The 27384-nt window shown below is 47.3% G+C and overlaps 2 protein-coding genes across 9 annotated transcripts in view; one reads left to right on the top strand and one right to left on the bottom strand.

Annotated features, from left to right (window-relative positions):
• Window positions 1–471: 471 nt before the first annotated feature.
• Window positions 472–5664, bottom strand: JMJD4 (jumonji domain containing 4). Of its 4 annotated transcripts, none has more exons than XM_055540061.1 (6): window positions 5164–5664; window positions 4769–4961; window positions 2621–2746; window positions 2046–2277; window positions 1360–1506; window positions 472–905 (listed from the first exon to the last, which is right to left on the bottom strand). In XM_055540061.1, exons 1-6 carry the CDS (start codon window positions 5426–5428, stop codon window positions 603–605), a joined length of 1266 nt encoding a protein of 421 aa, XP_055396036.1. In that variant the 5' UTR covers window positions 5429–5664; the 3' UTR covers window positions 472–602. The 4 variants fall into 4 exon arrangements, with proteins under 4 accessions (XP_055396036.1, XP_055396034.1, XP_055396037.1 ...); XM_055540059.1 differs by having other exon boundaries at window positions 2046–2313; window positions 5164–5661; XM_055540062.1 differs by having other exon boundaries at window positions 4769–4934; window positions 5164–5659.
• Window positions 5665–5756: 92 nt separating this feature from the next.
• The window catches only part of SNAP47 (synaptosome associated protein 47), a 66890-nt gene continuing 45262 nt past the window's right edge, over window positions 5757–27384 (top strand). For all 5 annotated transcript variants that reach the window (XR_008700266.1, XR_008700269.1, XM_055540046.1 and 2 more), the window contains exons 1-2: window positions 5757–6025; window positions 15835–16379. Coding sequence is in view for 3 of the 5 variants with exons in the window: in XM_055540046.1 (XP_055396021.1) it covers window positions 5891–6025; window positions 15835–16379 (680 nt within the window). In the remaining 2 variants the exon portion in view is untranslated. The remainder of the gene's footprint in view (window positions 6026–15834; window positions 16380–27384) is intronic.

Raw genomic sequence — 27384 nt, 5'->3', positions numbered from 1 at the left:
GATGGAGACATAGGCCTTGGATCTTGGGTCTGCCTTGGGCCTCAGTCTCTACCCTACACTGAGGGCCCTCTTCTAGTGGGAGATGTGTGGACTCATGCAGGGCTGTGGTGCTACTGCAGAGGGGCCTGCACTGCTGAGGATGGGAGGCTGTCAGCATGGGTGCTGGCCTTTGCTGAGGGAAGGCTGGCGGGGGGAAGAAGGGGGAAAAAAACCTGGCCCTATGCCACCCCCACTCCTGAGTCCCCAGCACATTCCTAACCTCCTTGCCCTGGGTCCAAATGACCAACACTTCCCCATGCACCCACAAGATCCAGTTCCCAGTCCTGGCTGAGCCTCACAAGGACAAGGGGCCTGGACCTTCTGGATAGGCGTCAGGGCCCCAGGGATGCCAAAAGAGAGCCAGGACATACCAGACCCCTAAGAGCAGGATCTGTGCCTGGGACACTGAAGTGACAGTTCAACGGGGAGGTGACAGGTCCCAGGCCACACAGGAGGGCAGAGCTTTATTTCCAGAAGGGATCCTGGAGCAGGATGACTGCTCTCCACACTGGTGCCTCCAGCATCCCCCAAAGACGTGCTTCACCCAGTCCTCAGAGCACGCACTAAAGGGATGTGGTGGCAGCTACAGCCTCTTGCAGCTGCCGCAGTAGTACCTCTGGCCGTGGTGAGAATGTACTAGTATCCACCCTCTGGAAGTCAGGGTGGACCACCACAGACTCCAGCACCTCAGCTATGCGGCCAATGTCAAATGCGGACTGCTGGGGGCCCAACCCACTGTCCTCGCCACCCTCTACCTGGCCAGGGCTCATCCCCTTCGCAAGGAGGACAAGCCTCCTTTCAGCAATGATCTTCAGGAAGTGATAAAATTCTTCGAAATTAATCCCAGAGCAGGACTTCATGATGACCTGGGTCAGAAAGAAACAGCCAGTGAGCTGCTGCTCACTCATAGCTCTGGGCAAGCTCTGTTGACCCTATACTGAGTCTAGGCTACAAAGGACCCTGACACAAGTCCAGTCCTTGAGGATGTAGAGACACACCTGGGGGTCAGCCAGTGATCAAAGGGGTCTGAGTCCTGCAGCCTGGAAGCCCCAGACCCTCGCTCGCATAGGTAGGCCTACTTGCCACTGGGCCCCTAAGCCTGCAGCTCCGACCTCAGAGACCACACCTCCCTTTAGATTGCAGGCTGTCCCGGGGTTTTTCCCACACCTTTCCCCGACTGAGGCCTTGGCCTAGTGAGCATATTCTTGCCCCGACTGTGGCCCTGGCCCAGGTAGGCCCCTACCCACCTCCTACTCCTACATAGCTGTGGCGAGCCTCACTTACCCTGTGCCCCCCTACTGCTCAGACCAGTTGTCCCACCTGGCAGTGGTGATGCCAGTCAGGCATGGTGTCCCTCCACTCAATGACCTCTTGCTGCACAGCACTGAGCTCCTGCTGCAGGAAGTGCCACATATTGGCCAGGTTACAGCCGTTGACCCAGTTGTGGTTGATGGAGATGGTGTCCTCCTGGAGGGGCAGGGCACAGGCTGTCCTCATGATCCCACAGGGGGCACTGCCCCCTCCCCCTGTCCTGAGATCCGCTCAGACTTCCTCAGCTGGGAAGAGCCACTCCTATTTCCCAGTGGGAGCCAGCAGAGAAGAGGGAGCTGGGGCTGGGATCATCCTAATCCACAATTATTAACCCATAGTGGGGCTCCCCAAAGGCTGGGACAACCCCACGTGTGTGGATCCCTTGCCCACTGTCACCCAAGAAAGTAACATGTAAGGGAGGCAAAGAGGCTGGGGGCCGTCAGCAGCGCTTCGTGCAGGAACCAACATGGCTACATGCAGCACCAGTCTTGCCCATGGCCTGCCCTCTCCCATACCCAGGCTCTCCCTGCCCACTCTGCAGGATCGCATTCAGGAAGGTGCTGAAGGCAAGGAGAGCTGCTGGGCAGGCCAAAGTGCCCAGCTGAGTGGGTTAAGACTCAGCCCAGTGTAGTACCGTGGTCTGTTTCCCTGACCTGCCCGGGCCATAGGTCGTGGGGTGTGGAGTGCCATCCTACCAGGTTGTGGACTTGGTGGTGCCACCCACTGGGCACAAACACCATCTCGCCTGCCTCCTGTGTGACCTCCAGTGGTGGGCCACAGCGATCTCGCATGGGGTGTATGCGGCTATCCAGGAGGGTGGGGGAGGTCACGTCGTAGGGCAGGCCACCATGGCAATCCCGCAGGGCTTCTTCTTGCCCTGGTGGGAAGAAGAACCACTTTTTCCTCCCGCAGATGTTGACGGACCAGCTGAAGGAGCGGAAAACGTCAGCATGGAACGGCGACCTGTGCAAGAGCTCCTGTTGGTGCCATGTGGCTCGGGTGTGGGCTATGCTTCTTCTGAATAGACTGGCCAGGCTCAGAGGCCTCAGTGGTCCCCAGTTCTCACACCTGGCCTGTGAGCCAGGTGGGAGGGCCAAACCTCCCCAACCCCAGAACATCACAAAGGAGGTGTAGGAGCTCTTTCCATTTGGCTAACAGGGATCTCTGAGAGGCTTTTGGCAAGAGCCAACAGACCAACAGGAAGGTTCAGGAGAGTGACCGGGACAGGGGTGTAGGACGGCGGATGGGAGCAGACAGGCGAGGCAGTTACCAAGTGCCGGTGGGCCCCATGTAAACGAAGCGGTAGTCATCCACGTCTAGGGCGTCCCAGTACTCGTTGAGCCAGTCAGATGAGAAGTATATGGGCAGGGTGAACACGCCTTCTGCCAAGAAGTCCCTTTAGAAAGTGGCATGAAGCTGCAGCATAAGTGGCTACAAGCCAACCTCCCAGCACCCACATCCTGAATACATGAAATATCATGAGAGTTTTGAAATTATGTGAATGACCCCGACCTGCCTTCTGGTCAGCACAGGAGTGGGGCCACCTCAGACCATCCAGCCATAGCCCAGCCACCAGATGACTACAGCCCCAAGTGACCCTAGCTGATCCCTGCCCAAATGACTGAACCAGAGATGTAAGCAGATAAAATGGCTTTGGGGGTGCTATGACAGAACCTAGATAACTTGTACAGGCAGTGACCTAGATGTTTAGGGCCCCTTCCACACCCATTCCAGGATCTCAGCCTCTGGCTGAGCTGGCGTTATAAATGCGTCATTTGCATCATGATGGCTTCCCGAGTTTGGGAGCTTCCACTTTTTTACCCACACCAGTGACCCTGACCATCAAGCAGATTCAAAGCCATAAGCCCAGCCATGAGGACAGCCCGGGTACACCAAGCTCCTTTCTGCCTTGTTTCTCAATCCCTCACTCTCCTGGTTCACCCCCACAGCCCAACCGATGGGATCCCAAATAGAGGAACATTCCAAACCAGCCCAAGGGAGAGTGCGCATCTATCTACACGGTCATACAACACTGTCGGTCAGAGGCCATGCTAGGGTACAGCCTTGGGGGTGCCAAACCGCTGGTAGTTTCCCCAACACCACGCAGATTCCTCCGCTGCCATGCCTCTGTACACTAACAGACACCTGCTTACCCTTCAAAACCCTGCTCAGATATTATCTCCCCTGTGGCTACCCCTGCCTACCTGATGCAGGTCTTCCTCTGCTCTTTTTATTTTTGGGTTGCCCAGGAAAACGCAAGACACTCTGTCAAAACTGAATTTCAAATAAACAGTGAACAAGCTTCTAGGATAAGTATGTAAAAACCACTCATTGCTTATCTGAAGCACAAATTCACAGGACATGAGCGTCTGAGTCTATGAGTCCATCTGGGCTGCTGGAATATGAATCCCTGAGGCCAAGGCCAGAGTTTGGTTGCATCTTAGCATCTATCTGCCAGGTAAGAAACTGTGTGGCAGCTAGTACCAAGGCAAGCTGTGAGCAGGATGCTGCTGATGCCTTTCATGTACTCTTGGATTGCTCTTGGGAATCACAAGGGCCTGAATTCATTTTTTTTTTTTTTTGGAGTCTTAATTCCTGCGTCAGTGAAACAAGAACTCGATTGTTCACTCATTTATTAAATGAGCACCTACTCTGTGCCAAGGCCCTGTGCCAGAGAGTGGGGATCTGGGTAGGACCCCTTCTCTGCTTGTGAAAAGCATAACCCTAGCAGGAGAAATGGCTACAAAACCCGAGGACCACCTCAGAGAATGGGAACGCCACAGAAGGGGTGGGATTGCCCACATGAGCGAGATGTTTCTCAGGACAACATCCTTTGAGCTCTCCAGGTGGAAGAAGTATGCAGTGGGTGGGGACAGACCTTGGAAGGCCACATTAAACAGTTGCCATTGCTTGTTAGTGATGGAGATTTTTAAACGGGAAGGACACAGTCCTGCTGGAAAGCTCATTTGGACTTTAGTGAGCCTAGCAGTGGAGTCCAGTACCTGAGGCAGGGCAGTCTGGAGGTTGGCAGCAACCAAGGTGAATGATAAGAGGCCTGACTTAGGGAAGTAGGTTTGGACACGGGAGGCTGGTCCCAGGGCGCCTGAGAAGACAGGCAAAGGCTGGGTGCTGCCAGTTAGATGGCGGTGAAGCTGACAAGGAAGGTTCTGGGCAAAACTGACAACGAAGAGGTGGGTAACCACAGCCATATGCACCTCTGCCAGGCCCACATTCTTCACAGCAGCCAAGCCTGTGATGGCATAGTGAGATGGCCATGACTGGAGAGAATGACACTTTCAACCACTGAAGAGATCACGTTAAATTCCTAAATGGGTTAAAGCCCAGTTCCTCTGCGTGCAGCCAGGGCTCACTCAGAACTGAGAAGCAGTGCTGTGGCCAGTATTCCAGGCCCCTTTACCTGCACAGATGCCAGTCTTTCAGATATAAACAGCCCCGTGAAGAGGAGTAGTTTGCCTGAATGTACTCTTTCCAGTAGCTGATGTAGTCTCTGAGGGGCATGTGTTCTTTGGGGTTGGAGTTGTATTCCTGGACCCCACAGTTTGCAACAGGTACAACCACGTCTCCTGAAAGCAAAGGGTCAAGGCACAAGACTTTTCTGAGAGTCCTCCAGCCTGTCCATCCTCCCTGACCCTGTCCGCCCTCCAATTCACTGCTACACTGTCTCCAGTGAATTCTCATGCCCTGCCTCCCTCAAGCCCTCTCTGGCTCTCCGCATCTCCGCCCTCACAGTCTGACTCAGGTCAGAGTCAAGGCCTGTGCTTGCACTCCAGGGTGTTCCTGACCAGTCCTTACCATAGTTCTGAAGCAGATAATCGAAGTTGGGCTTTCCGCTGGGTGTCACCCAGAGCCTCCTGCTGCCCCAGTCCTCGGTGAAGGCGCTGGAAAAAACACAGGGCAAGTTGGGGAGCAGGTAGCCCTTGAAAAAGTCGGCGTAGGAAAAGGAGTCCGGCTTCTCGATGAAGTCCACGCGGTCCAATTTCGGACAAACCCTGCTGGGGAGACGCCCCTCGAGGCCTCTGAAGTGGCTCTCGGCGAATACGCGCGTCTCCCTGTCCATCCCCGGCCAGGTTCTGCGTCCGTGGGGTGCAGGGAAACCTGGGCTGGGAGTCTGCCACGGGGGGACGGGGAGTCTGGAGGGCTGCTGGGAACGGGGCGGGGCTCGGGGGATGTCGAAGGAGCAGCGGAGACAGAGGGGCTGGTGCGGAGGATGGAAACAGTGGTGAAGCCTCCGCGCCGCGGACCCGCGAAGGGCGGAAGCCCGGAATCCCACTCGCGCATTCCCACGTCTCTGCTCTTTAAACTGGGAGAAGAAAAAGGAAGTGTTTGCTAAAACTGCTTCCGGAGTAAACGCTCTGGGCGTCCGTGGCTCACAGCCCACAGCCAGAGAGAAACTGGCGAGGTACAGACAGCAAAGCCCGCGGTAGTCCCAGAGCAGTCAAGCGGAACCAAGAGTCTGCACTCGGAGTTCCTGCCGGAGCCTGAAACACGGCGAGCCAGGCCCTGCGCGCATGCTCGCTTCATGCTGCGGCCCGCACCCGGTACTGGAACGGCCTGCAGCGGCTTCGACCCAGCTTCGGGTACCCCAGGGCTTCAGAGGTTGTCGAACGGTGCCGGCCCCGAGTCTCGCTGTTTTCTCGTCTTCCCAGCGACTCAGGTAAGCGGTGTCTCCAGTCTGCAGCTGGGTTTGTGCCCTTCCGGCATAATGCCCCCTGACGCTATCAGGGAGGCAAGGACTCTTCTTTCCTTCCTCAACCTTCAAGGACTGCGGAAGGTTGATGGGATGTGGGCAGGGCTAACAAAGAGGTACAAGGGCCAGAGGTAGGATCTGAGGGATGCTGGGGGTCTTTAAGGGATGCTGGGGACCTGGAGGGGATGGAGAGGCCTAGGGAGATGATGGGGACTTGGAAGGAATGCTGTAATTTGCCGGTGATGGTGGGACCTGGTGGGGATGCTAGGGGTTAGGGGAGTGCTGAGGGCCTAGGGCGATGCTGGGAACGTGGAGGGGATGTATAGACCAAGATAGGATGATGGGACCTGGAGGGGGTGGTGGGAACCTGGAGGAGATGCTGGGGGAATAGCGAGGGTCTGAAGTGAAGGTGTGGGGGTTCAAGTATGGAGATACGAGGCTGTACACACCAGCAGACCTGAAATGAGGGACAAAAAAGGTGGACTTGAGTGGGGATGACACGTCAAAGTCTCAGCATGTTGGAGAAATACATGTCCCTCCAACTCAAATCTACCTGTATCAGTATGGAGAGAAGAAAACAGTTTCATTACTGTGTGAGCAGATTACATGCATTTAAGGGATCTGCAAGAGAGTAGAGTTGGGCAGAACTTCACATATTTCACACACAAAAAGCAGAGAAACAATTGTGAAGACCTCTGTCATCGCCTTGAGGGAAAAATAGATGCACCTGTGTAGTCTATGCCTGACAAGAGACTCCTGCCTGGGTTCTGGAGGTCCCTGTTTATTTACAGCTCTGAGTCAGCAGGTGGTGACTGTGCCCTGTAAAATCTGAACACTGAGTTTGTTTCATTCCTGACCAAAAGAAACAGTCAAAGGGTAGAGAAGGGGCAGCTTCTTCCCCTTTATTGAACAGTGAAGATGTAACCTTGTTTATCCTTATAGGTGGCATAAGGGAGACTCTGGGGATATTGGGGCTCTGAGCTTTGGAGAGGGGTTTGGGGGTGGAGACTCTTTCCAAGGGGTTTAAAGCTTATGCAGAAGAACAGCAAGGACCAGAAGTGGGGTAAGGCAGAGGGGAGGACTAGGAAGAAAGTGAGTTAGGGAGAGTCTGAAGTCCAGGTAGAGGAGGGGTCTAAAGTGGAAGCTGAGAACATGGGTAAGAGGGACAGGTGGTGGAGAGTTTGTGGCGAGCAGAGTAGTGTGAGGGGTTGTGTGATTGTGCACTGTGCACTTTTCCCAGTGTGTCTTATTGTTCCTCACATGGTCAAGCAGTGGAATTCTTCATTGGGCCAGTGCGGGGCAGAAAGTTAGAATGCCTTGGGAAGTTAAAATGGTGGAAAAGAGTCACCCTTAATTCCATCCAGAGATGAGCATTTTTTCATTTCTTGATATAGAGTTATCCTTCCAGTCATGTACTCATTCATTCGTTTTTTTTTTTTTCTCTATGTCCCTCTCTGTACACACACACATACACACATACACATAGTCTGTCTTTCTATTTTATATGTAAGTGGATTTACATATGTAAGCTTTTGCTGCTTTTAACTTTTTAGAAAAGATTAACAGTTGTCAGTTTTTTTGGCCACATATTGACTGGATGTTCCTTAGTTATTTGATTTTAGTTGTGGTAAATGCAGAGCATGGAAAGCAAATAGGAAAAGTATGGGCAGCAGAATGTTCATAATTGTCTAAAGATTTGGGAAATATGGTTTAAAGTTTGCCTCATAAGGGAAATATGGAGTTCAGATAGACATTGCCTGGGAAGAATTCCAGAATTCCAGCTTCTGAAGCTCTGTGGTTGCGACTAAGTTTTATAAGTAAGGGGACGCTTTAGGCCAGCAGGTCCCCATGCTTCCTAGGATTGTTGGGGCAACTGAACGAGTAGCTCATTGTAGGAGAGAATGTCTCCTTTCTCGAGCATTTGCCCTGGGCCAGGCATTTTGTCCTGTATTTTCTCTAGTTTGTATGATGGCTCTCTAGTGTTGACCCTATTACCACCATTGTATGCATGAGTTTCTGACATAGCTATTGAGAACAGGACTGGGACTGGAACACAGGTCTGTGTTCCTCCAAGGCCCCTAGACAACAGCCCTGGTATCACCTGGGCACTGGTGGGGAATGCACATTCCTGAGCTCCACCCAGACCTGAATCAGATCTGGGAGCATGGCATGCCTTATCACATCCCCACAGTGACACACCCCACAGAGGGCCAGAGGAAAAATAGCAGGAGGGGAGTTTAAAAGTTAGCGTTTTAGGAAATGCAGTGGGAATAACATAAAATCCTAGTTCTCGGCTCTGAGAAGTTAAGAAGATGGTGCATGCCATGTGAATAGGCTGTGTTATTGCCATGAAACACCCCAAACCTCCCAGGTTGAAAGTGGGAGCCTCTGAGGAGCGGGAGGTGAAGGTAATGGAAAAGACTGACTGCTGCTGCCTGGAGACACTGCTCCCACTGTTCTGACTCTAATCCTTCTTATGGTCAGGAGTTATTGGAAGGTGTGTAAAATGCTGCTTGGTCTGTTACATTGGAAATTAACTAAAAATAGGGTGTTTACTTGATACTGAGTCTACTCCAGGACACAGGTCTGATGGAAGTGCTAAAAGAGATCCATTATACTAACTGCAGGGTGTTGTAAGTTCAGTCCCTGTGACCACTCATTTCTTCCCCCAGAGCATCGCTGTGTGGGTTACTCTCAGACACTCTTGAGGTGCCTTGCCGTGACCTCCCCTCCCTAATTCAACTCTATCCATAGGTCAGCAGGTGTGTTGTGTTTTCACTGGAGATGTGGGTTCCAGGTTATAGCAGGCGAGGACCAAGTAAGGCCTCCAGGAACTTAGCATAGAATGGGAACCGAATTTAGCATACAGAAAGAAGGCGACTGTCCCCAGTGGACACAGCTGGTGTTTTCCCATCATATGATTTGCAGTTCACTCAGCCCATATTCACCGGGTTCCTGTTTTGCACCAGTATTGTCCCCAGGGCGCCCTCCTTGTGGTGTTTGCCTTCTCCAGTGTTTGGACCCAGTTGGTCAACATGTACACACATTCACAGGCTCTTTGGAGTTAACGTGAGTGCTGTGGTTGGTGAAGAGGCAAGGATGCCACTGGAACAGAGACCTGGAGCGTGAGGTGGAGTTGGCCATTCAGAGTCCAAAGAGCAGCAGGTGGGGAGCCCTGAGGAACAGAGCAGAGAGAGAGAGGCTGTCTCTACTGGGCTAGGTGGTGTGGCTGTAGTTACTAAAGCCTACCTGACTTAGCTGGGGACTTGCTCAAGGTACACGGGGAAGGGTTTCAGTAGAAGAGTGATATTTTCTCATTTTGTTTTATGGTTGTCACATTGGCTGCTGGATAGAGAATGAGTGGTGGGGGCAGAATGAGACAAGGAGGTCAGTTGGGAAGTTGTCCAGGAGAGTAGTGACAACATTGCCTAGTGTTGTGGCTGTGGGGTGGGGAGTGCAGAGGGCAGGTGTGAGATACAGGACTTGCTGATGGATTGAGAGGGTAAGGCAGAGGGAATCTATGAGAACTCACTGGGCACTGCCTTCACTGAAATGCGGGAGCAGATGGAGGGGCTTGCTAAGTTGGAAATGTCTATTAGATGGTCAGGTGGAAATGCCCAGGCAGTACTCAAGTCTCAGGAGAGTCTGGGCTGGACAGGAAAGTTTGCCAGGCAACAGCTGGAAGGTATATTTAATGCCATGAATCTGTGTTGACTCACTTAAGAACAGAGTATTGATTAAGAGGACCAAGGTTGTGACCTGGTGATTCCAGCATTTAGCAGTCAGGTAGAAGAGGAAGAACCGGCAGAGCAGACTGCAAACAGGCTCCAGGGGGTGGGAGACCAGGGGAGCATGGTATCCAAGGATCCAAGACATGATGTCTCCCAGGAGGTGGGCGGATGTGTTAGAGCTTAGAACAGATGTGTGCATTAGATTTGGCCACCTGGAGGCCTGGGCTGAGAAGTGTCCGTGAGCAGTGGGGACAGGAGCCTGTCTGGAGGGGAACATTCCTGGCTGGTGGCCAAGCACAGGGCCGCATTTGGAGTCTCTTGGAGGAACAGTGAGTGGACTGTGGGGATTGTCTGGCTACTTATAGTCTGCAACAGCAGAATAGTTTAACAGAGACCATGTGCTCACAAAGCCTAAAATATTTATTACTTGGCCCTTCTGCTGCTGCTGCTGCTGCTAAATCACTTTGGTTGTGTCCGACTCTGTGCGACCCCGTAGACAGCAGCCCACCAGGCTTCCCCGTCCCTGGGGTGGGGGGGAAGCATGGCCTCTCCTAGTGGTGAAGGGACAGGGAAGTTATTGCTGCTGGAGAGGGAGGGGGTTGGGATCAAGAGGACTAGAACCTGGTCTTTGAGGGAGTGGGGACACTGCTTCCCACAAACTGTGCGTGGAGAGAGGAAAGGCGGACACCCAGGGACAGGTGTGGTATCCGAGTCCTAGCAGAGGGAAAGGGAGGGTGTCTGTGGGGTCATGCTAATGCACACGGGAATGTTGTTCCTTTGGCTCTTCCACTTAATCGTCATTTATTTTGGTCTGATTGGAAGGCTGCCATGGAAATCGGTTGTAGGAAAAGTTGTGGCCACAGGTTTCTCCTTTTGCTTTTTCCTTGGTATTTGTCAAACCTAAGTACTTTTCTTGTATTTCTTCTGTATACTACAGGAAAGAGGAGTGTTTTTGCTCTTCTCTTGAATTTTCTTTCCTCTCTTCTCTCTTTTTGAGTTTTAGAATAGTTTAGAGCTGCTGTTGTCCTTGGGCCTTTTAGTGATTTTAATGGTTAACAGAGACCCAGAAGGTGAAATAACTTTTCCACAGTCATTAAGTTTGTGATGGAGCTGGCACTGGAACCACAGCATGGTTCCTTGGATGCTGTAATGCCAGACTCAGCAATTCTTTGGGGGATTTGTGCAGAATCTCAGTGTTCAAGGAGTACCTCCCAGAGTACATGCTCGGGAATGACGGCTCAGGTCAGGTGGTTTGTTAATGTGAACTCAGTTTTCATGCTGCGTCAGTCTCTTACGTGCGGGGAGGAGCAGTAAACAAGCTCCGGCCCCGCATCAGCTCTCTTGGGGCTGACGGCGGGCTCAGGGCGGCCAGGTGGCGGGAGGCTGTTTCCAGTCAGAAGGACCAGGTCCTGCCAGTTTCAGAGCTGGAGCCTGACCAGAGCTGTGAGCACACTGGTGACTGAGGCCAGAGGCACCTTGTCTTGGATGTGGAAACACTGAAAAACATGGTTAAATTGTTGGGGTTAGTCGTCCCCTAATTCTCAGAGTAAAAATCTTTTCTCTTGTTCACATCTGAATGACTGCGCAGTGGCCTCACGGCAAGACGGTGCTAGCGGGCTGTGCAGGTGGCTTGCCAGGGTCCGTACAACTCAGGAAGGACGGCAGATGTGTCCGTCATAACAGGCTGAAGGTCTGCACCTCCCTTGTGTCCCAGTCAAGCGATGCTCTGTAGTCTGTTTTATGTGTTTCAGAGTGCTTGGGTGAGTGTTCTTTCTAGGGAGAAAGGTCTGATGAAGACCCTTTGGCTTTGCAGTTCCTTTGTCCAGTGGGAACTGCTGTTTAAGAGCAAAGGCCCCCTCCCAACTGCTCTGCCCCTTGCTTTCTGCTTCTCCACAATCCTAGCATGTGCCGGGAGGACCTGGGAGGGAGCTCACAGATAAAGCCCGCAAAGAAGATGACACCAGTCTTTGGTACAGAAGGTCAGGAGTTTCAAACAGCTGAGGGGATCTTCGTTAGCTTTCCAGTGACATCAGAGCATGGATTTCCTGGATCGTTTACAGAGCCCTGCCGAGCTGGGAGTATGAGGTTGTTTGTTCAGTGTGTTTTTAGTGTTGGTCTGGCATTGATCATCATGTTGGCTGAGAAGATGGATACTTGGGTTCATGTCTCCTTAAATATGTAGATCCTAAGGCTATTGCTTTCTCAGAATTGACACTCAGAGAAAACACTTGAAGATGCTAATACTCCTGAAAGTATTAGCCAAGCCATCAGCGGACTTTCAATTAAAAAAAAATTATTTACTTATTTTTGGCTAAACTGAGTCTCCCTTGCCGTGTGTGGGCTTTCTCTAGTTGTGATGGGGGGTGGGGCTACCCTTCGTGGCAGGGCACAGGCTTCTCCCTGCAGTGGCGTCTCCTGCCACAGAGCACAAGCTCCAGGCACACAGTGGTTGTGGTGCCTGGGCTTAGTTGCTCGTGGCGTGTGGGGTCTTCCCAGACCAGGGATCGAACCTGTGTCCCCTGCATTGGCAGGCGGATTCTTGATTACTGGATCTCCAGGAAAGTCCTATCGGTGGACTTTGAGAGCTTTTGCCGTGATAGGGCTGTGCTCATTCATTTGTTGAATGAAGTGAATTGGAGATGATCTCTGTGGTCCCTCCAGCCCTGATACCTTTATATTTATTACTTCCAAGTGCCACGTCTTATTTTGTAGTGATGAGAAAATTCTCATCCTTAGTGTGGCAGCTTTCTTCTAGGCTTGTCCTAATGGCAGGTGTTAGTAATTAGCAGAGCTAGGAAACTGGACTGCTTTGTAGTTGTAACGGGGCTTGACTGGCACATACACGTATCTGGGAAGTTTGGGCCAGCCCTTGCTGTTGTGATTGAGAGAAGTTCTAGAATATATTTGGAAAGTGCTTCAGTTTGATTGACATAGTTAAATTTATTCCTCTCGTAATGGAATCAGGTTGTTTTGACACCTTAATTTTGCGTGTCTACACTCATCCTTCTTTCTTTTCTTCTCCTCTGTTTCACTGGCATGTTTCTTTTTCTGTTCAGGGGCTGTCTGTAGCCAACTCTGATCAGATGGTGAAAACTAATGAGACCAAATGACAGATTCTGAGTATAGTGATGCTTTAGCGGTCGTTAAAGAAGTGCGATCAAGAGAAAACTGTAGACTCTTCACACCTAATAGATGAGCTGGGTTAGCTCTGTAGATACTTTGTAGTATTCATGATTACACTTACAACATATATTAGGTGCCAAATACTCGTCTAAGCACCTTTCACAGATCGGTTCAGCTAAGCCTCACCACTGCAGTATGAGATACATACAGTGACCTCCATTTACAGATCACGAGGTGGATGCAGGAGGGCTGAGTCACACACAGAAGGGGTCACACACAGATGAGTGGGAACACCGGCCACTATCTGCAGGAGAGGTTTATGTTGTAGGCTTCCAGATGCACTGCTACCCAAGGCAGTGATTTTAGATGTTTTCGAAATTGTGACACCCAGCTGATATTTAGTTTTGGTACATCTCTCATGTGTACATACATTTATTATTAATTTTAATAAAATTTTATTTTATTAGTAAATATTTAGTAAATCCTTCATTGACGTGTTAATGCAGAAAAAGTAGCCAATCATAAGCACAGAAAAAGCACAAATCTTGAATTATCACAAAATGAATACACCCAGGGCAAGAAGCAGAACATTACCAGTACCACAGGGTCCTCCTCAGGGCCCCCTTCTCCCCGGCTATAACTACCATTCTGACTCCTGTTTGTGAGCTTTTCATGTACTTATTTTTAAAGTGAATTAAAGTTTGGGGAAAGTCTTGATTCCCTTAAGTCAAATAGAAACATCTTAGGGTATTATGAGTTGATAGAGTTGATTTGTGGAGTTTACTTCCTAAATACTTAGTTTTAATCGAGATTCTGGTATGAAGAACCCATACTCCAAAATAGAATGATCTTGTGGTGCGCATCACTGCCGGGAATCATGAAGAGTCTGAGACTTTATTATAGGTTTGAGAGTGAGCCTGCCTTAGTTTTGCAGATGTGGAAGAAGACAGGAGGCCCTTGGTCAGAGAGAAAGGGCCTGTTGTGTGTAGCAGGATTCTTGTGTACATCTGCCCCTTTGCCCCTAACTTCTAAGGCCCACGTGGATGCTGCACATTCCATGGGTTTGTGGCATAACTTACGGGGGGACTGCTAGCAGACCTGTCTAGCGCTTGCCTCAGAGGGGACACTCACTTCTTATCCTGGTCAGGAAACGGGTCTCTCAGCCAGGACGAAGACACGACCCACAGCTACAAGGAAGATATTCTGGGCAGTTTTCATGACATAAAATTTCATATCAGTTTTTGATATAATATGTGGAGAAACACCGTGAAGAATTCCCTCTCTGTAGTGTCCGCACCTTGTATGGAGAGCATTAAGCAGCAGGGTGAGGCCAGCCTGAGCACCAACCACTGCTGTGCTGAGGGTCACAGCTGGACAGACACCATGAGCCGTGAGTATCTGCTGCACTCGTTCAGTCTCAAAGTGTTTCCTGAGTCAGGGTTATGAATAAAATATGATCATTGCCCTTTGAGAGCCTGCAGTCAAATAACAAGTGGTCATCCTGCCATTTAACATGTTCTGTAAGTGTGCATAAGTTCTGTACTGCCCCGCAAGGTAGAAAGAGGGGAGGAGGGGTCGGGGTGGGTAAGGCCTCTCTCACTCTGGAAAGAAGGTTTCAGCAGCAGCAGGCGGTGTTTTGGAGTACCAAAGGCGGGAGACCACTTAGATGCCACTGTAGTCCAATTAAGACTTCTTTACATCTCTTTTTATGCCTGTAACCTGTGAGCTTTGGGTTTTTGTTTTCTTGCATTAACTCACTTCATAGTTGATGATGCTCTTCCAAATCTCAAGTGACTTTATTTCTTTATAACCGGGACTCTCAATTCAGCGCAGGCTCCTCAGGTGCAGCTACTGCCTTTTGTGGTGTCTAGCCTTGTGTTGTTCGATGTGGCATGTAATACAGTAATCACTTTGAAGAGTCTTGAGTCTTTAGAGTATAACTCAGTGAGGAAGTTTCTAGAATTCCAGTGGACTCTTAAGTTCTGTGAGCCAAGGATGTTGTTGTTTCTTTTCTACTTGCAGCCCAGCATAGTATGCTGGGGGACTTAAAACTTGTGGTTTGACCCTGTACAAAGTCTTCATTCTTTCTTGGCCTTATATTCTTTATCTGTATGATGAGAGGGTCTGACTGAGTGTTCTACAAGGGCTGTTTCAGATCTGTCATTCATGACTTTTAAATGCTTTGATAAGGAATTCCCTGCTGGTCCAGTGGGTGGGACTCTGCACTCTCACTACTGAGGGCTTGGGTTCAGTCCTTGGTTGGAGAACTAAGATCCCACAAGCTGTGCAGCGTGTCCAAAAAAAGAAAAAAATGCATCAGTAAATGCAACCTGTAGATATGAATAGTATACCTTTGTTACTTCTAACAATATAAAACTATATATAAATATGTACATATAATGATATGGAACTCTATAAAGTTGGTTGGGATTACACAAATGAAAAAGTCTGTAGGATTATTTTATATAGGAAACTAAGTAAACTTATAAAATTGTCCAAAGAAGAGTGTTGGTTTAGAAACTTGTAGGACGTACAGTGGTGGGAGCCCTCGCAGCCAGAGTGGTGCTCCTGTGAAGAATCCGTGGGCAGTCGTTCCCAGTGGTTTTCTCCGTCGGTCGCATCTGGCCACGGATGAGCACCGAGGGTGCTGTGGTGCAGGGCTCCTGGGGACCGTGGTGCTCTGGGACCAGTACAGGCCCGGCCCCAGCCCTCGCTTCTCTTCCGCGTCGGGCGCAGTCTTCATCCTGCCTGGCACAGGTGGTGTGAGAGCCCGTGCAGGTGTGGGCCTGGCCCTGTGCTGGAGTCTCCCGTGGGCTCGGAACCCGGATCACCCCTCAGCGTCCATGTCCTGCTGTCCCTGGTCCAGGTGTCCAGGTCCTGTTGCAGGCTCGTCCGCCCACTAACGTGTGCCCTTTCCTTCAGAGGCAGAGCGACGTTGGCCGTGGTGCAAACCGACCCAGGAACCAGATGAGCGGAGACACCTGTGTCCAAACCTGGCCATGCTCCTATTATTTAGAGCTTGAAAAGCGATGGGTCCCTGGAAGACTGTCATTAACTTCTCTCTCACTAAAGTTTATGACTGATAAAACTAGAGAGACTCTTGTCAGCTTTCCCCTCTCTAGTATAATTGAGATCAAGAAAGAAGCTTCTCATTTTATCTTCAGTTCCATTACCATCCTGGAGAGGGACCACAGCAAGCACTGGTTCAGTTCCTTGCAGCCTAGCCGAAATGCTGTTTTCAGCGTCATCGAGCATTTCTGGAGAGAGCTGCTGTTGTGTGAGTCAGGAGCTGCCGCTGAGGCGGCCTCCTCCTCCATGACCAAGGGGAAGGAGCTGACTTGTCTGATGGCCTGTACCCAGAAGCGTCTGGAAGACACAGCCAGAGTCCTCCACCATCAGGGCGAGCAACTCGACGGTATCTCCAGAGGCCTGGACAAGATGGAATCTGACCTGGATGTGGCTGACAGGTAAGCAAACACTAGAATCCTAGCCTGGCCTTGGAATAGCTGTGGTATGATATCTTTTCCATCATCTTCTATTTATTTCACATTCAACGTCTGAAAACACAAGCTGTACTCCTGGGCAGTTGTGCTGAGCTGACTGCTATGGACATACAGATAAATGAGGGCCAGCATTCACTGAGCGTGCAGTATGTGCCATGTACAGTTTTAAGTGTTTATGGGGATTACCTCATTCAGTCACCAGACAAGCCAGGAAGAGCATGTTGTTCCTCATTTTGTCCATGGGGAAACTGAGGCTGAGAGGCCAAATAATTTGTTCAAGGTCACACGCACTAAGTTTGTTAGCATAGTTTATCTTGATTTCTTTTTCATACCTGTATAGCAGCAGGGTTTGAGCTAAAGCATTTTGGCTTCAGAAACTGCTATCTTAGCCACTGCACCAAACCACTCTCAAACCTTCAGTCTTGGGGACCATCTCATCCTCCTTAAAAATTGAGTACCCAAAGAGCTTTTGTTTATGTGGGTTGTATATACCAATATGTACCATATTTTTTTAAAAAACTAAGGCATTAAATAATTATTCACTTAAAAAGTACAATGATAAATCCAAGTCCTCAGTTCAGTTGCTCAGTCATGTCCGACTCTTTGCGACCCCAGGGACTGCAGCATGCCAGGCTTCTAGTAACATAAATGACATTTTTTTTTTTTAATGAAAAATAACTTTTATAAAGCAAAATGTGTAGTGAGAGGAGTGTCACTGTTTAAGATTTTCTGCACCTCTCTTTAAGGTAAAGCTTAGTATAAAACAGCTGAATTCTCATGCTTGCTTCTGCAATCAGTCTGCTGTGGTATCACAAGTCACATGTGATATTACAAGTCTCTGGAAACGCCACTCTACACTTGTGAGAGAATGAGAGTAAAAAGCTACAGAGTATTGTGGTATTGTATGAAGTAATTTTGACCTCCCAGACTCCTTTGGAGGGTCTCAAAGACCACACTTTGAGAAGTGCTGTGCTAACTATATGACCTATAAAATATGTCAGGGATTTTTGAGTCTAGTAGGAGTAACCTCTCCCTCCCTGATGTCTGGAATGGTTGCTTGAGAGCTCAGGATGAGGTGACAGTCTTATGATGGACTCTGAGTGTGGGTCTCCGTCTCTCAGACCAGGGGTGCATGACTGCTGTTTGTGAGACCCTTGCTTCTGGAGTCACCACCTGTTGCTATTTCTAAGCCCTATGTGGTAAAGGGCTTTGTGCTAGAGCTACAGGAACTGGGCCCTGCTTCTTATTCTTAAGAGGAGGTGCTTATGGTGAATGAGATGTAACATCATCAGACCTCCGTGAGCTTTCCTTGTGGGAACAAGGCTAGACATTTTCCCGCTCTTCTTGCAGTTCAGGAGTTATACGACTGAGTTGTAACAGAAGTGGTGTTGGTCACTTGCAGGCCTAGACTCTAAAAGCTCTCCTACCCAGTCTCTAAGACTGTCTTCCCCTTTATCTGCTGGAGTCCTCCAGGAGTGGAAGGCGCTAGGAGAGGAACATTAGTTAGATAGAGTTTAGGGCCCCAAGTGGCCTCCCAGAGCAGAACCCTGATCTGAGCCCTCAGTTGGACCGCAGTGTGAACAGGCGATAGTCCTTTACTGGGGCTAGGCCCTAAGGATTCTGGGAGTTGTTTGTTAGAGCAGGCAGCCCTCGTGGAGTAGCACAACAGTCCTGTGGGAAATAGAGACGCCTGGTAAATAGCTTCAACATAGAACAGAACATTGAGATCCGAGATTTAGAGGAATGTTCATCCACACTGGAAATCAAAGAAATGTACACTAAAATAATGGAAATCTAGGTTTTAATGATCAGATTAGTAACAACTAAAAGTAAGAATTTTGTTGTTCTTCTGTTGCTAAGTAGTGTCTGACTCTTTGCGACCCCACGGACTGTGTAGCAGGCCAGGCTCCTCTGTCCTCCACTCTCTCCCAGAGATTGCTTAGATTCGTGTCCATTGAGTTGGTGATGCTATCTATCTTATCCTCTGCTGCCCCATTCTCCTATTGCCTTCAATCTTTCCCAACATCAGAGTCTTTTCCAATGACTCGGCTCTTTGCGTCAGGTGGCCAAAGTGTTGGAGCTTCAACTTCAGCAGCAGTCCTTCCAATGAATATTTAGGGTTGATTTCCTTTAGGATGGACTGGTTTGATCTCCTTGCAGTCCAAGGGACTCTGAAGAATCTTCTCTAACACCACAGCTCAAAAGCATCAATTCTTCAGCACTTCCCTGGTGGCTCAGAAGGTAAAGAATATGCCTGCAATGTGGGAAACCCAGGTTTGATCCCTGGGTTGGGAAGCTCCCCTAGAGAAGGGAATGGCTACCCACTTCAATATTCATGCCTGGAGAATTCCATGGACAGAGGATCCTGGCAGGCTACAGTCCATGGGATTGCAAAGAATCAGACACGACTGAGTGACTTAACACTTTCTCACTTAGCCTTCTTTGGGCTTCCCAGGTGGCACTGGTGGTAAGGAACCAACCTGCCAGTGTGGGAGACGTAAGAAACGTGTTCAGTCCCTGAGTTGGGAAGTTTCACTGCAGGAGGACATGGCAGCCCACTCCAGTATTTCTGCCTGGAGAAGCCCGTGGACAGAGGAGCCTGACAGGCTATAGTCCATAGGGTTGCAAACAGTCGGGCACAACTGAAGCGACTTAGCACACACACGGGCAACCTTCTTTATGCTCCAGTTCTCACATCTGTACGTGACTGCTGGAACAATCATAGCTTGACTATGTGGACCTTTGTTGGCAAAGTGATGTCTCTGCTTTTTAATATGTGATCTAGGCTTGTCATAGCTTTCCTTCTAAGGGGCAGGCACCTTTTAACTTCACTGCTGCAGTCACCGTCCACAGTGATTCTGGAGCCCAAGAAAGTAAAATCTGACACTGCTTCCACTTTTTCCTCTTCTGTTTGCCATGAAGTAATGGGACAGGATGTGATAATCTTAGTTTTTTGAATGTTGAATTTCAAGCCAGCTTTTCCCTCTCCTCTTTCACCGTCCTCAAGAGGCTCTTTAGATCCTCTTTGCTTTCTGCCATTAGAGTGGTATCATCTCTGCATCTGAGGTTGTTGATATTTCTCCCAGCAATCTTGATTCCAGCTTGTGATCTATGCAGCCTGGCATTTCCCATGATGTACTCTGCATATAAGTTAAATAAACAGAGTGACACAGTACAGCCTTGCCCTACTCCACTTCCAGTTTTGAACCAGTCCATTGTCTGTGTCTGTGTTGCCTCTTGACCTGCATAAAGGTTTCTCAGGAGACAGGTAAAGTGGTCTGGTATTCCCATCTCTTTGAAAATTTTCCGCAGTTTGTTGTGATCCACACAGTCAAAGGATTTAGTGTAGTCAATGAAGCAGAAGTAGATGCTCTTCTGGAACTCCCTTGCTTTCTCCATGATCCAGCAAATGCTGGCAATTTGATCTCTGGTTCCTCTGCCTCTTCAAAACCCAGCTTGTACATCTGGAAGTTCTCAGTTCATGTACTGCTGGAGCCTGACTTGAAGGATTTTGAGCATAACCTTGCTATCATGTGAAATGAGTGCAGTTGTAGAGTAGTTTGAAGATTCTTTGGCATTGCCCTTCTTTGGGATTGGAAAGAAAACTGACCTTTTCCAGTCCTGTGGCCACTGCTGAGCTTTCTAAATTTGCTGACATACTGAATGCAGCACTTTAACAGCATCATCTTTTAGGATTTTAAATAACTCAGCTGAAATTCCATCAGCTCTACTAGTTTTGTTCATAGTAATGCTTCCTAAGACCCACTTGACTTCACACTCCAGGGTGTCCAGCTCTCGGTGAGTGACCACACCATCGTGATTATCTGGGTCATTAAGAACTTTCTTGCGTAGTTCTTCTGTGTATTGTTGCCATTTCTTCACACTCTCTGCTGTTTCTGTCCTTTATCGTGCCCATTCTTGCGTGAAATGTTCCCTTGATATCGCCCCTTTTCTTGAAGCGATCTCTTGTCTTTCCAGTTCTATTGTTTTCCTCTATTTCTTTGCATTTCTCATTTAAGAAGGGCTTCTTAGCTCTCCTTGCTATTTTCTGGAACTCTGCATTCATTGGGTATGTCTTTCCCTTTCTTGTTTCTCTTCTTTCCTCAGCTATTTATAAAGCCTCTTCAGACTACCACTTTGCCTTCTTACATTTGTTTTTCTTGGGGATGGTTTTGGTCACCGCCTCCTGTACAGTGTTCCAAATCATAATTTTCAGATACTCGTACAAGATCTGATCCCTTGAATCTATTTGTCACCTCAACAGTGTAATCATAAAGGATTTGATTTAGGTCATCCTGGAATGACCTAGCGGTATCCCCTACTTTCTTCATTTAAGCCTGAATTTTGCCTTAAGGAGCTCATGATCTGAGCCACAGTCAGCTCCAGGTCTTGTTTTTATTGATTGTATGGAGCTTCTGCATTTTTGGCTGCAAAGAATATAATCAAAATGACAATTGGCATAATACTTTTGGAGAACAGTTGGGTGGTTTGTAAATCTTCTTTTGACAAAAGACAAAGGGAAAGGATGACCCTGAGGCTGGAAGAGAGTACTTGTGATACCTGCCCGTATCCCAACAAAAGATTAACATCCAGTTAGTTACAGGCTGAATGAGAAGAAGACCATTCAACAGGAACGTTAGGAAAAGTCGTTGATTGGAGTTTAGACTAACAAGCCACTGTAACAGAGATCCAAAAGTATTGTGGTTGGTAAAAGCTAGAAGTTTAATATAATGGTCCAAAGGAAGGTAGGGATCCCAGGCAGATATAAAGCTCTGCTCTACGCCGTCACTTGGGGCTGCATGTTGACTGGAACATCCTCCTATCTTATCACATGGCACCATTACTACATCAGAAGTTGGTGGCATCGACCATTGCCAGCCAGTGGGGAGGGCGAACAGAGAGGGAGCCCAGGGTATACAGCCGTGTCTTTAAGGAGATGACCCCAAAATCGCCCTTATCAGTTCTGCTCATATCCTACTGGCAGGGCTTAATCTTGTAGCTACACTTACGAACAAAGAAGCTGGGTGGTTGTGAGAGGTTACTCAGATATTTCACCATCAAAGGAAAAACAGGAGAATGGATAATAGGGATCATGAGTAGTCTCTGCCACAGTGTCTCGCAATTGAGAAATCCCAAAAGACCAGTAAAAAGGGAGTTCATCATCCCTAGTAATAAGGAAAGGTAAATTAAACCAACAAGTATATTAGTGGGTAACCCCAGCTGTTAGTTCAAATGTGGGGTGATAATAACTCTGAAGTTCCTGTCAAGAATGTGAATTGGCTCAGCCACTTAGGAGAGCAATTGTCAATACCTGGCGAAGCCAGAGGTGCGCAGACCCCCTGCTGTGACCTTTCCCTTTCCCATGTGTAACCTGGGAAATGTTGGCTCTCGTGCACAGCATGTGTGGACATGAACTTTCATAAAAGACTCTGGACAGTAGCGAGCAATTACAATCAATGGTCTCTCAAGGGGATTGGGTATATAAGCTATGTTTTAGTCACAAAATAGACTAATTTTTCGTATTAACTTATATATTAGATATCAACTTGAATAAATCCCAAAGCACTGTTTGAAAAACAAAGCAAGTTGCAAAGAGATGTGTACAGCAGGATACCATTTATATGATTTTTTAACATGCAAAATAATACTGTAGGAAAAATATAGAATTAAAATATAAATACCTGAACAGGAAGGGTACATGCAGACACCATACCGTGTAGCTCTGTGGTGATTTACCCAGAGAGCAGCTGACTGGTGTTCCTAGATGGTGGTCTTGTGGTTCCTGATTCTTCTCGGCATGGGTCCTTTCAAGCTGATTGTGATAGACCCTCAGTAAGCCTATTATTTCCTGTATTATTTCTTTGAAATTTTTTTCACCTCATTTTTTAAAATGTATTTCTTTTGGAACTCCCCCTTTTTGTCATCTGACTTCTTGAACTCTGAACTGATGTTCTAATATTGTTCTCATTTTTCTTTTTCCTCGTCCTGTTGTTCTGCTTTTTATTCAAATTTTAAACTTTTTATTTTGTACTGGGGTATGTGTGTGCTAAGTTGCTCAGTCATGTCCAGCTCTTTGTGATGCCATTGACTAGCCTGCCAGGCTCCTCTGTCCATGGGATTCTCCAGGCATGGATACTAGAGTGGGTTGCCATTTTTTTCTCCAGGGGATCTTCCCAACCCAGGGATCGAACCAGTGTGTCTTGCATCTCCTGCATTGGCAGGCAGGTTCTTCACCACTAATGCCGCCTGGGAAGCCCTATCGGGGTATAGCCCATTTAACAATGTTGTGGTAGCTTCAAGTGAACAGCGGAGGGGCTCAGCTGTACATACACATGTATCCATTGTCCCCTAAACCCCTCCCATCCAGGCTGACATATAACATTGAGTAGAGTTCCATGTGTTACACAGTAGGTCTCTGTTGGTTATCCATTTTGAATATAGCAATGTGTACATGACCTTCCCAAACTCCCTAACTGTCCCTTCCCCCAGCAACCATAAGTTTGTTTTCTAAGTCAGTGAGTCTCTTTCTGTTTTGTAAGTTGAACTTTGTATCATTTCTTTTTTGTTGTTGTTTAGTCACTAAGTTGTATCCCACCCTTTGCAGCCCCATGACCTGCAGGACACCAGGCTTCCCTGTCCTTTACCATCTCGCAGAGTTTGCTCAAAGTCACATCCATTGAGACAATGGTGCCATCCAGCCAACTCATCCTCTGTCGTCCCATTCTCCTTTTACCCTCAATCTTTCCCGGCATCAGGGTCTTTTCCAATGAGTCGGTTCTTTGAATCGAGTGACCAAAGTATTGGAGCTTCAGCTTCAGCATCTTTGCACATATAGGGGATGTTGGAGAAGGCAACGGCACCCCACTCCAGTACTCTTGCCTGGAAAATCCCATGGACAGAGGAGCCTGGTAGGCTGCAGTCCATGAGGTTGCTAAGAGTCGGACACGACTGAGCGACTTCACTTTCACTTTTCACTTTCATGCATTGGAGAAGGAAATGACAACCCACTCCAGTGTTCTTGCCTGGAGAATCCCAGGGACGGGGGAGCCTGGTGGGCTGCCGTCTGTGGGGTGGCACAGAGTCGGACACGACTGAAGCGACTTAGCAGCAGCAGCAGTAACTAGTGATGTTGAGCTTCTTTTCGTTGCCTTTTGGCCATCTGTATGTCCTCTTTGGAGAGATGTCTGTTCAGGTCTTCTGCCCATTTTTTGAGTCGGGTGTTATTGTTTTGATGCTTCTAAGCATCATAAGCTCTTCGTAAATTTTGGAGACTAATCGCCCATTGGTCACATCATTTGCAAATCTGTGGGTTGTCTTTTCATTTTGTTTATTGTTTCCTTTGCCCATGCAAAACTTTTGAGTTTAATTAGGTCCCATTTGTTTATTTTTATTTCCATTATTCTGAGAGATAGATTGGAAAAGATGTTCCTGTGATTTATGTCAGAGAGTGTTCTGCCTGTTTTCCTCTAGGAGTTTTATAGTGTCTGGTCTCACATTTAGGTATTTAATCCATTTTGAGCTTATTTTTGTGTATGGAGTTAAAGAATGATCTAATTTCATTTTTTTTACTTGTGGCTGTGCAGCTTTCCCAGTACCGTTTGTTGAAGAGATTGTCTTTCCAGCATTGCGTAGTCTTGCCTCCTTTGTCATAGATTAATTGACTGTAGGTGTTTGGGCATATTTGGGGGTGTTCTATCTTGTTCCATTGATAAATATTTCAATTTTGGGGCCAGTACCATATTGTTTTGATGACTGTAGCTTTGTAGTATAGTCTGAAGTCAGGGAGCCTGATTCCTCCAGCTCTGTTTCTCTTTTTCAGGATTGCTTTGGTTATTCGGGGTCTTTTATGTCTCCATTAAATTTTGAGATTTTTTGTTCTAGTTCTTTGAAAAATGCTATTGATAATTTGATAGGGATTGCATCGAATCTGTAGATTGCCTTGGGTAATATAGTCATTTTGATAGTGTTAATTTTTCCAATCCACGAACATGGTATTTCTTTCCATCTTTTTGTATCCTCTTTGATATCTTTCGTCAGCATCTTATGGTTTTTGGAGTATAGGTCTTTTGTCTCCTTAGGTGTTTTATTCGTTTTGTTGTGATAGTAAATGGAATTGCTTCTTGAATTCCTCTCCTGGATCTTTCATTGTTAGTGTATAGAAACGCAACAGATTTCAGTGTATTGATTTTGTAATCTGCAGCTTTACCAAATTCATTGATGAGCTCTGGTAGTTTTCTGGTAGCATCTTTAGGATCTGCTATGTATAGTATCATGTCATCTGCAGTGGCAGTTTAACTTCTTCTTTTCCCATTTGGATTCCATTTACTTCTTTTACTTCTCTGATTGCTGGAGCTGCTGCTGCTGCTGCTAAGTCGCTTCAGTCGTGTCCGACTCTGTGCCACCCCATAGACGGAAGCCCACCAGGCTCCCCTGTCCCTGGGATTCTCTAGGAAAGAACACTGGAGTGGGTTGCCATTTCCTTTTCCAATGCATGAAAGTGAAAAGTGAAAGGGAAGTCGTTCAGTCATCTCCGACTCTTAGCGACCCCATGGACTACAGCCTACCAGGCTCCTCCATCCATGGGGTTTTCCAGGCAAGAGTACTGGAGTGGGGTGCCATTGCCTTCTCCATTTCTGGAGCTAGGACTTCCAAAACTATGTTGAATAAAAGTGGCCAGAACGGACATCCTTTCCTGATCTTAGAGGGGATGCTTTCAGCTTTCGACCATCGGGTGTGATATTAGCTGTAGGTTTGTCGTGTATGGTCTTCATTATGTTGAGGTGTGTATCCTCTATTCCCACTCTTTGGAGAATTTTTTTTTTTTATCATAAATGGGTGCTGAATTTTATCAAAAGCTTTCTCCAAATCGAATGAGATGATTATATCATTCTTGTTCTTCAGTTTGTTGATTTAGTGTTTCACATTGATTGATTGGTGGATGAAAAATCCTTGCATCCCTGGAATGAATCCCTCTTGTTCATGGTCTGTTATCTTTTTAATGTATTGTTGGATACACATTGCTAGTATGTTGTTGAGAACTTTTGCATCTATGTTCGTCAGTGATATTGGCCTGTAGTTTTCTTTTTTTCTGTGGTATCTTTGTCTGCTTTTGGTTAGAGTGATAGTGGTCTCATAAAATGAGTTTGGAAGTTTTCCTTCGTCTACAACTTTTTCGAACCATTTCAGAATGATAGGTATTAACTCTTCTCTAAATGTTTGATAAAATTCACCTGTGAAGTCATCAGGTCCTGGACTTTTCTTTGGTGAAAGTGAAAGTTGTGTCCAACTGTTTGTGACCCAATGGATTATACAGTTCCTGGGATTCTCCAGACCAGAATACTGGAGTGGGTAGCCTTTCCCTTCTCCAGGGCATCTTCCCAGCCCAGGGATCGAACCCAGGTCTCCTGTATTACAGGTGGATTCTTTACCAGCTGAGCCACAAGGGAAGCCCAAGAGGTTTTTAATCACAGTTTCAATTTCAGTGCTTGTGATTGGTCTGTTTATTATATTTTCTATTTCTTCCTGGTTTAGTGTAAGGAGACTCTACCTTTCTAAGCACTTGTCTGTTTTTTCCAGGTTGTCCATTTTATTTGCAAACAATTGTTCATAGTATTCTCTTATGATCCTTGGCATTTCTGTGAAGTCAATTGTAACTTCTTTTTCATTTCTAATTTTATTGATTTGAATTTTCCTCTTTTTCTTGGTGAGTCTTGCTTAGGGTTTATCAATTTTGTTTATCTTTTTAAAGAACCAGCTTTTAGTTTCATTGATCTTTCCATGTTTTTTTTGTCTCCATTTCATTTATTTCTGCTCTGATCTTTATGATTTCCTTCCTTCTACTAACTGTAGGTTTTGTTTGTTCTTTCTCTAGTTGCTTTAGGCACGAGGTTATTTGAAATTGTTCTTATTTCTTGAGGTAGGATAGTATTGCTATAAACTTCCCTCCTAGAACTGCTTTTGTTTCATCCCATACGTTTTGGACTGTTGTGCTTTTGTTTTCATGTGTCTCAGAGTGTGTGTGTGTGTGTGTGTGTGTGCGTGCGTGCACTTAATCACTCAGTCGTGTCTGACTCTTTGTGACTCCATGGATTGTAGCCTGCCAGACTCCTTTGTGTAATTCTCTAGACAAGAATACTGGAGTGGGTAGCCATTTTCTTCTCCAGGGGATCTTTCCAACTTAGGGTTCGAACACTGGTCTGCATCACAGGCACACTCTTTACCATCTGAGACACCAGGGAAGCCCTTCCCTTTCTCTAGGTGTTTTTCACTCCTCTTTGATTTCTTCAGTGGCCCAGTGGTTGTTGAGGAGCATATTGTTTAGCCACCACGTGTTTGTGGTTTTTAGAGGTTTGTTTTTTTCCTTATAATTTATTTCTAATCAGATATGTTGTGATCAGAGAGATGCTTGATATAATTTTGATTTTCTTAAATTTACCAAGGCTCACCTTGTGGCCCAGGGTGTTGTCGGTCCTGGAGAGTATTCCATGTGCACTTGAGAAGAATGCATAGTCTGCTGCTTTTGGGTGAAATGCTCTCTAAGTATCAGTCAAGTCCAGCTCATCTAAAGTGTCATTTAAGGCTCGTGTTTCCTTGTTAATTTTCTGTCTGGATGATCTGTCCATTGATAAAAGTGGGGTGTTAAAGTCCTCCACTATTATTGTGTTACTGTTAATTTCTTCCTTTATATTTGTTAGTATTTGCCTTACATACTGAGGTGCTGCTATGCTGGGTGCATATATATTTATAGTTGTTATGTCTTTTTCTTAGGTTGAACCCTTGATCATTATGTAGTGTCCTTCTTTGTCTCTTACAACAGTCTTTGCTTTAAAGTGTATTTTGTCTGATATGAGTATTGCTACTCCAGCTTTCTTACGAATTCCATTTGCATGGAATACCTTCTCCTATCCCCATACTTTCAGTCTATAAGTGTCCCTAGGTCTGAGATAGGTCTTTTGTAGACAACTATATA

This window comes from Bubalus kerabau, chromosome 1 (genome assembly GCF_029407905.1).
Source record: "Bubalus kerabau isolate K-KA32 ecotype Philippines breed swamp buffalo chromosome 1, PCC_UOA_SB_1v2, whole genome shotgun sequence".
Taxonomy (NCBI): domain Eukaryota; kingdom Metazoa; phylum Chordata; class Mammalia; order Artiodactyla; family Bovidae; genus Bubalus; species Bubalus kerabau.
The sequence above is the reverse complement of the archived record's forward strand: the minus strand, read 5'-3'. Positions and strand labels throughout refer to the sequence as shown.

What these genes read in the sequence shown, in the direction of transcription:
- JMJD4 (XM_055540059.1), bottom strand. Translation starts at nt 5,428, where the DNA reads ATGGACAGGGAGACGCGCGTATTCGCCGAGAGCCACTTCAGAGGCCTC. An exon ending in ACCACCAAGTCCACAACCTG is followed by an intron (nt 1,507 to 2,045) that starts GTAGGATGGCAC and finishes CTGCCCCTCCAG; the next exon opens with GAGGACACCATCTCCATCAA. An exon ending in ACTGGCATCACCACTGCCAG is followed by an intron (nt 906 to 1,359) that starts GTGGGACAACTG and finishes TTTCTGACCCAG; the next exon opens with GTCATCATGAAGTCCTGCTC.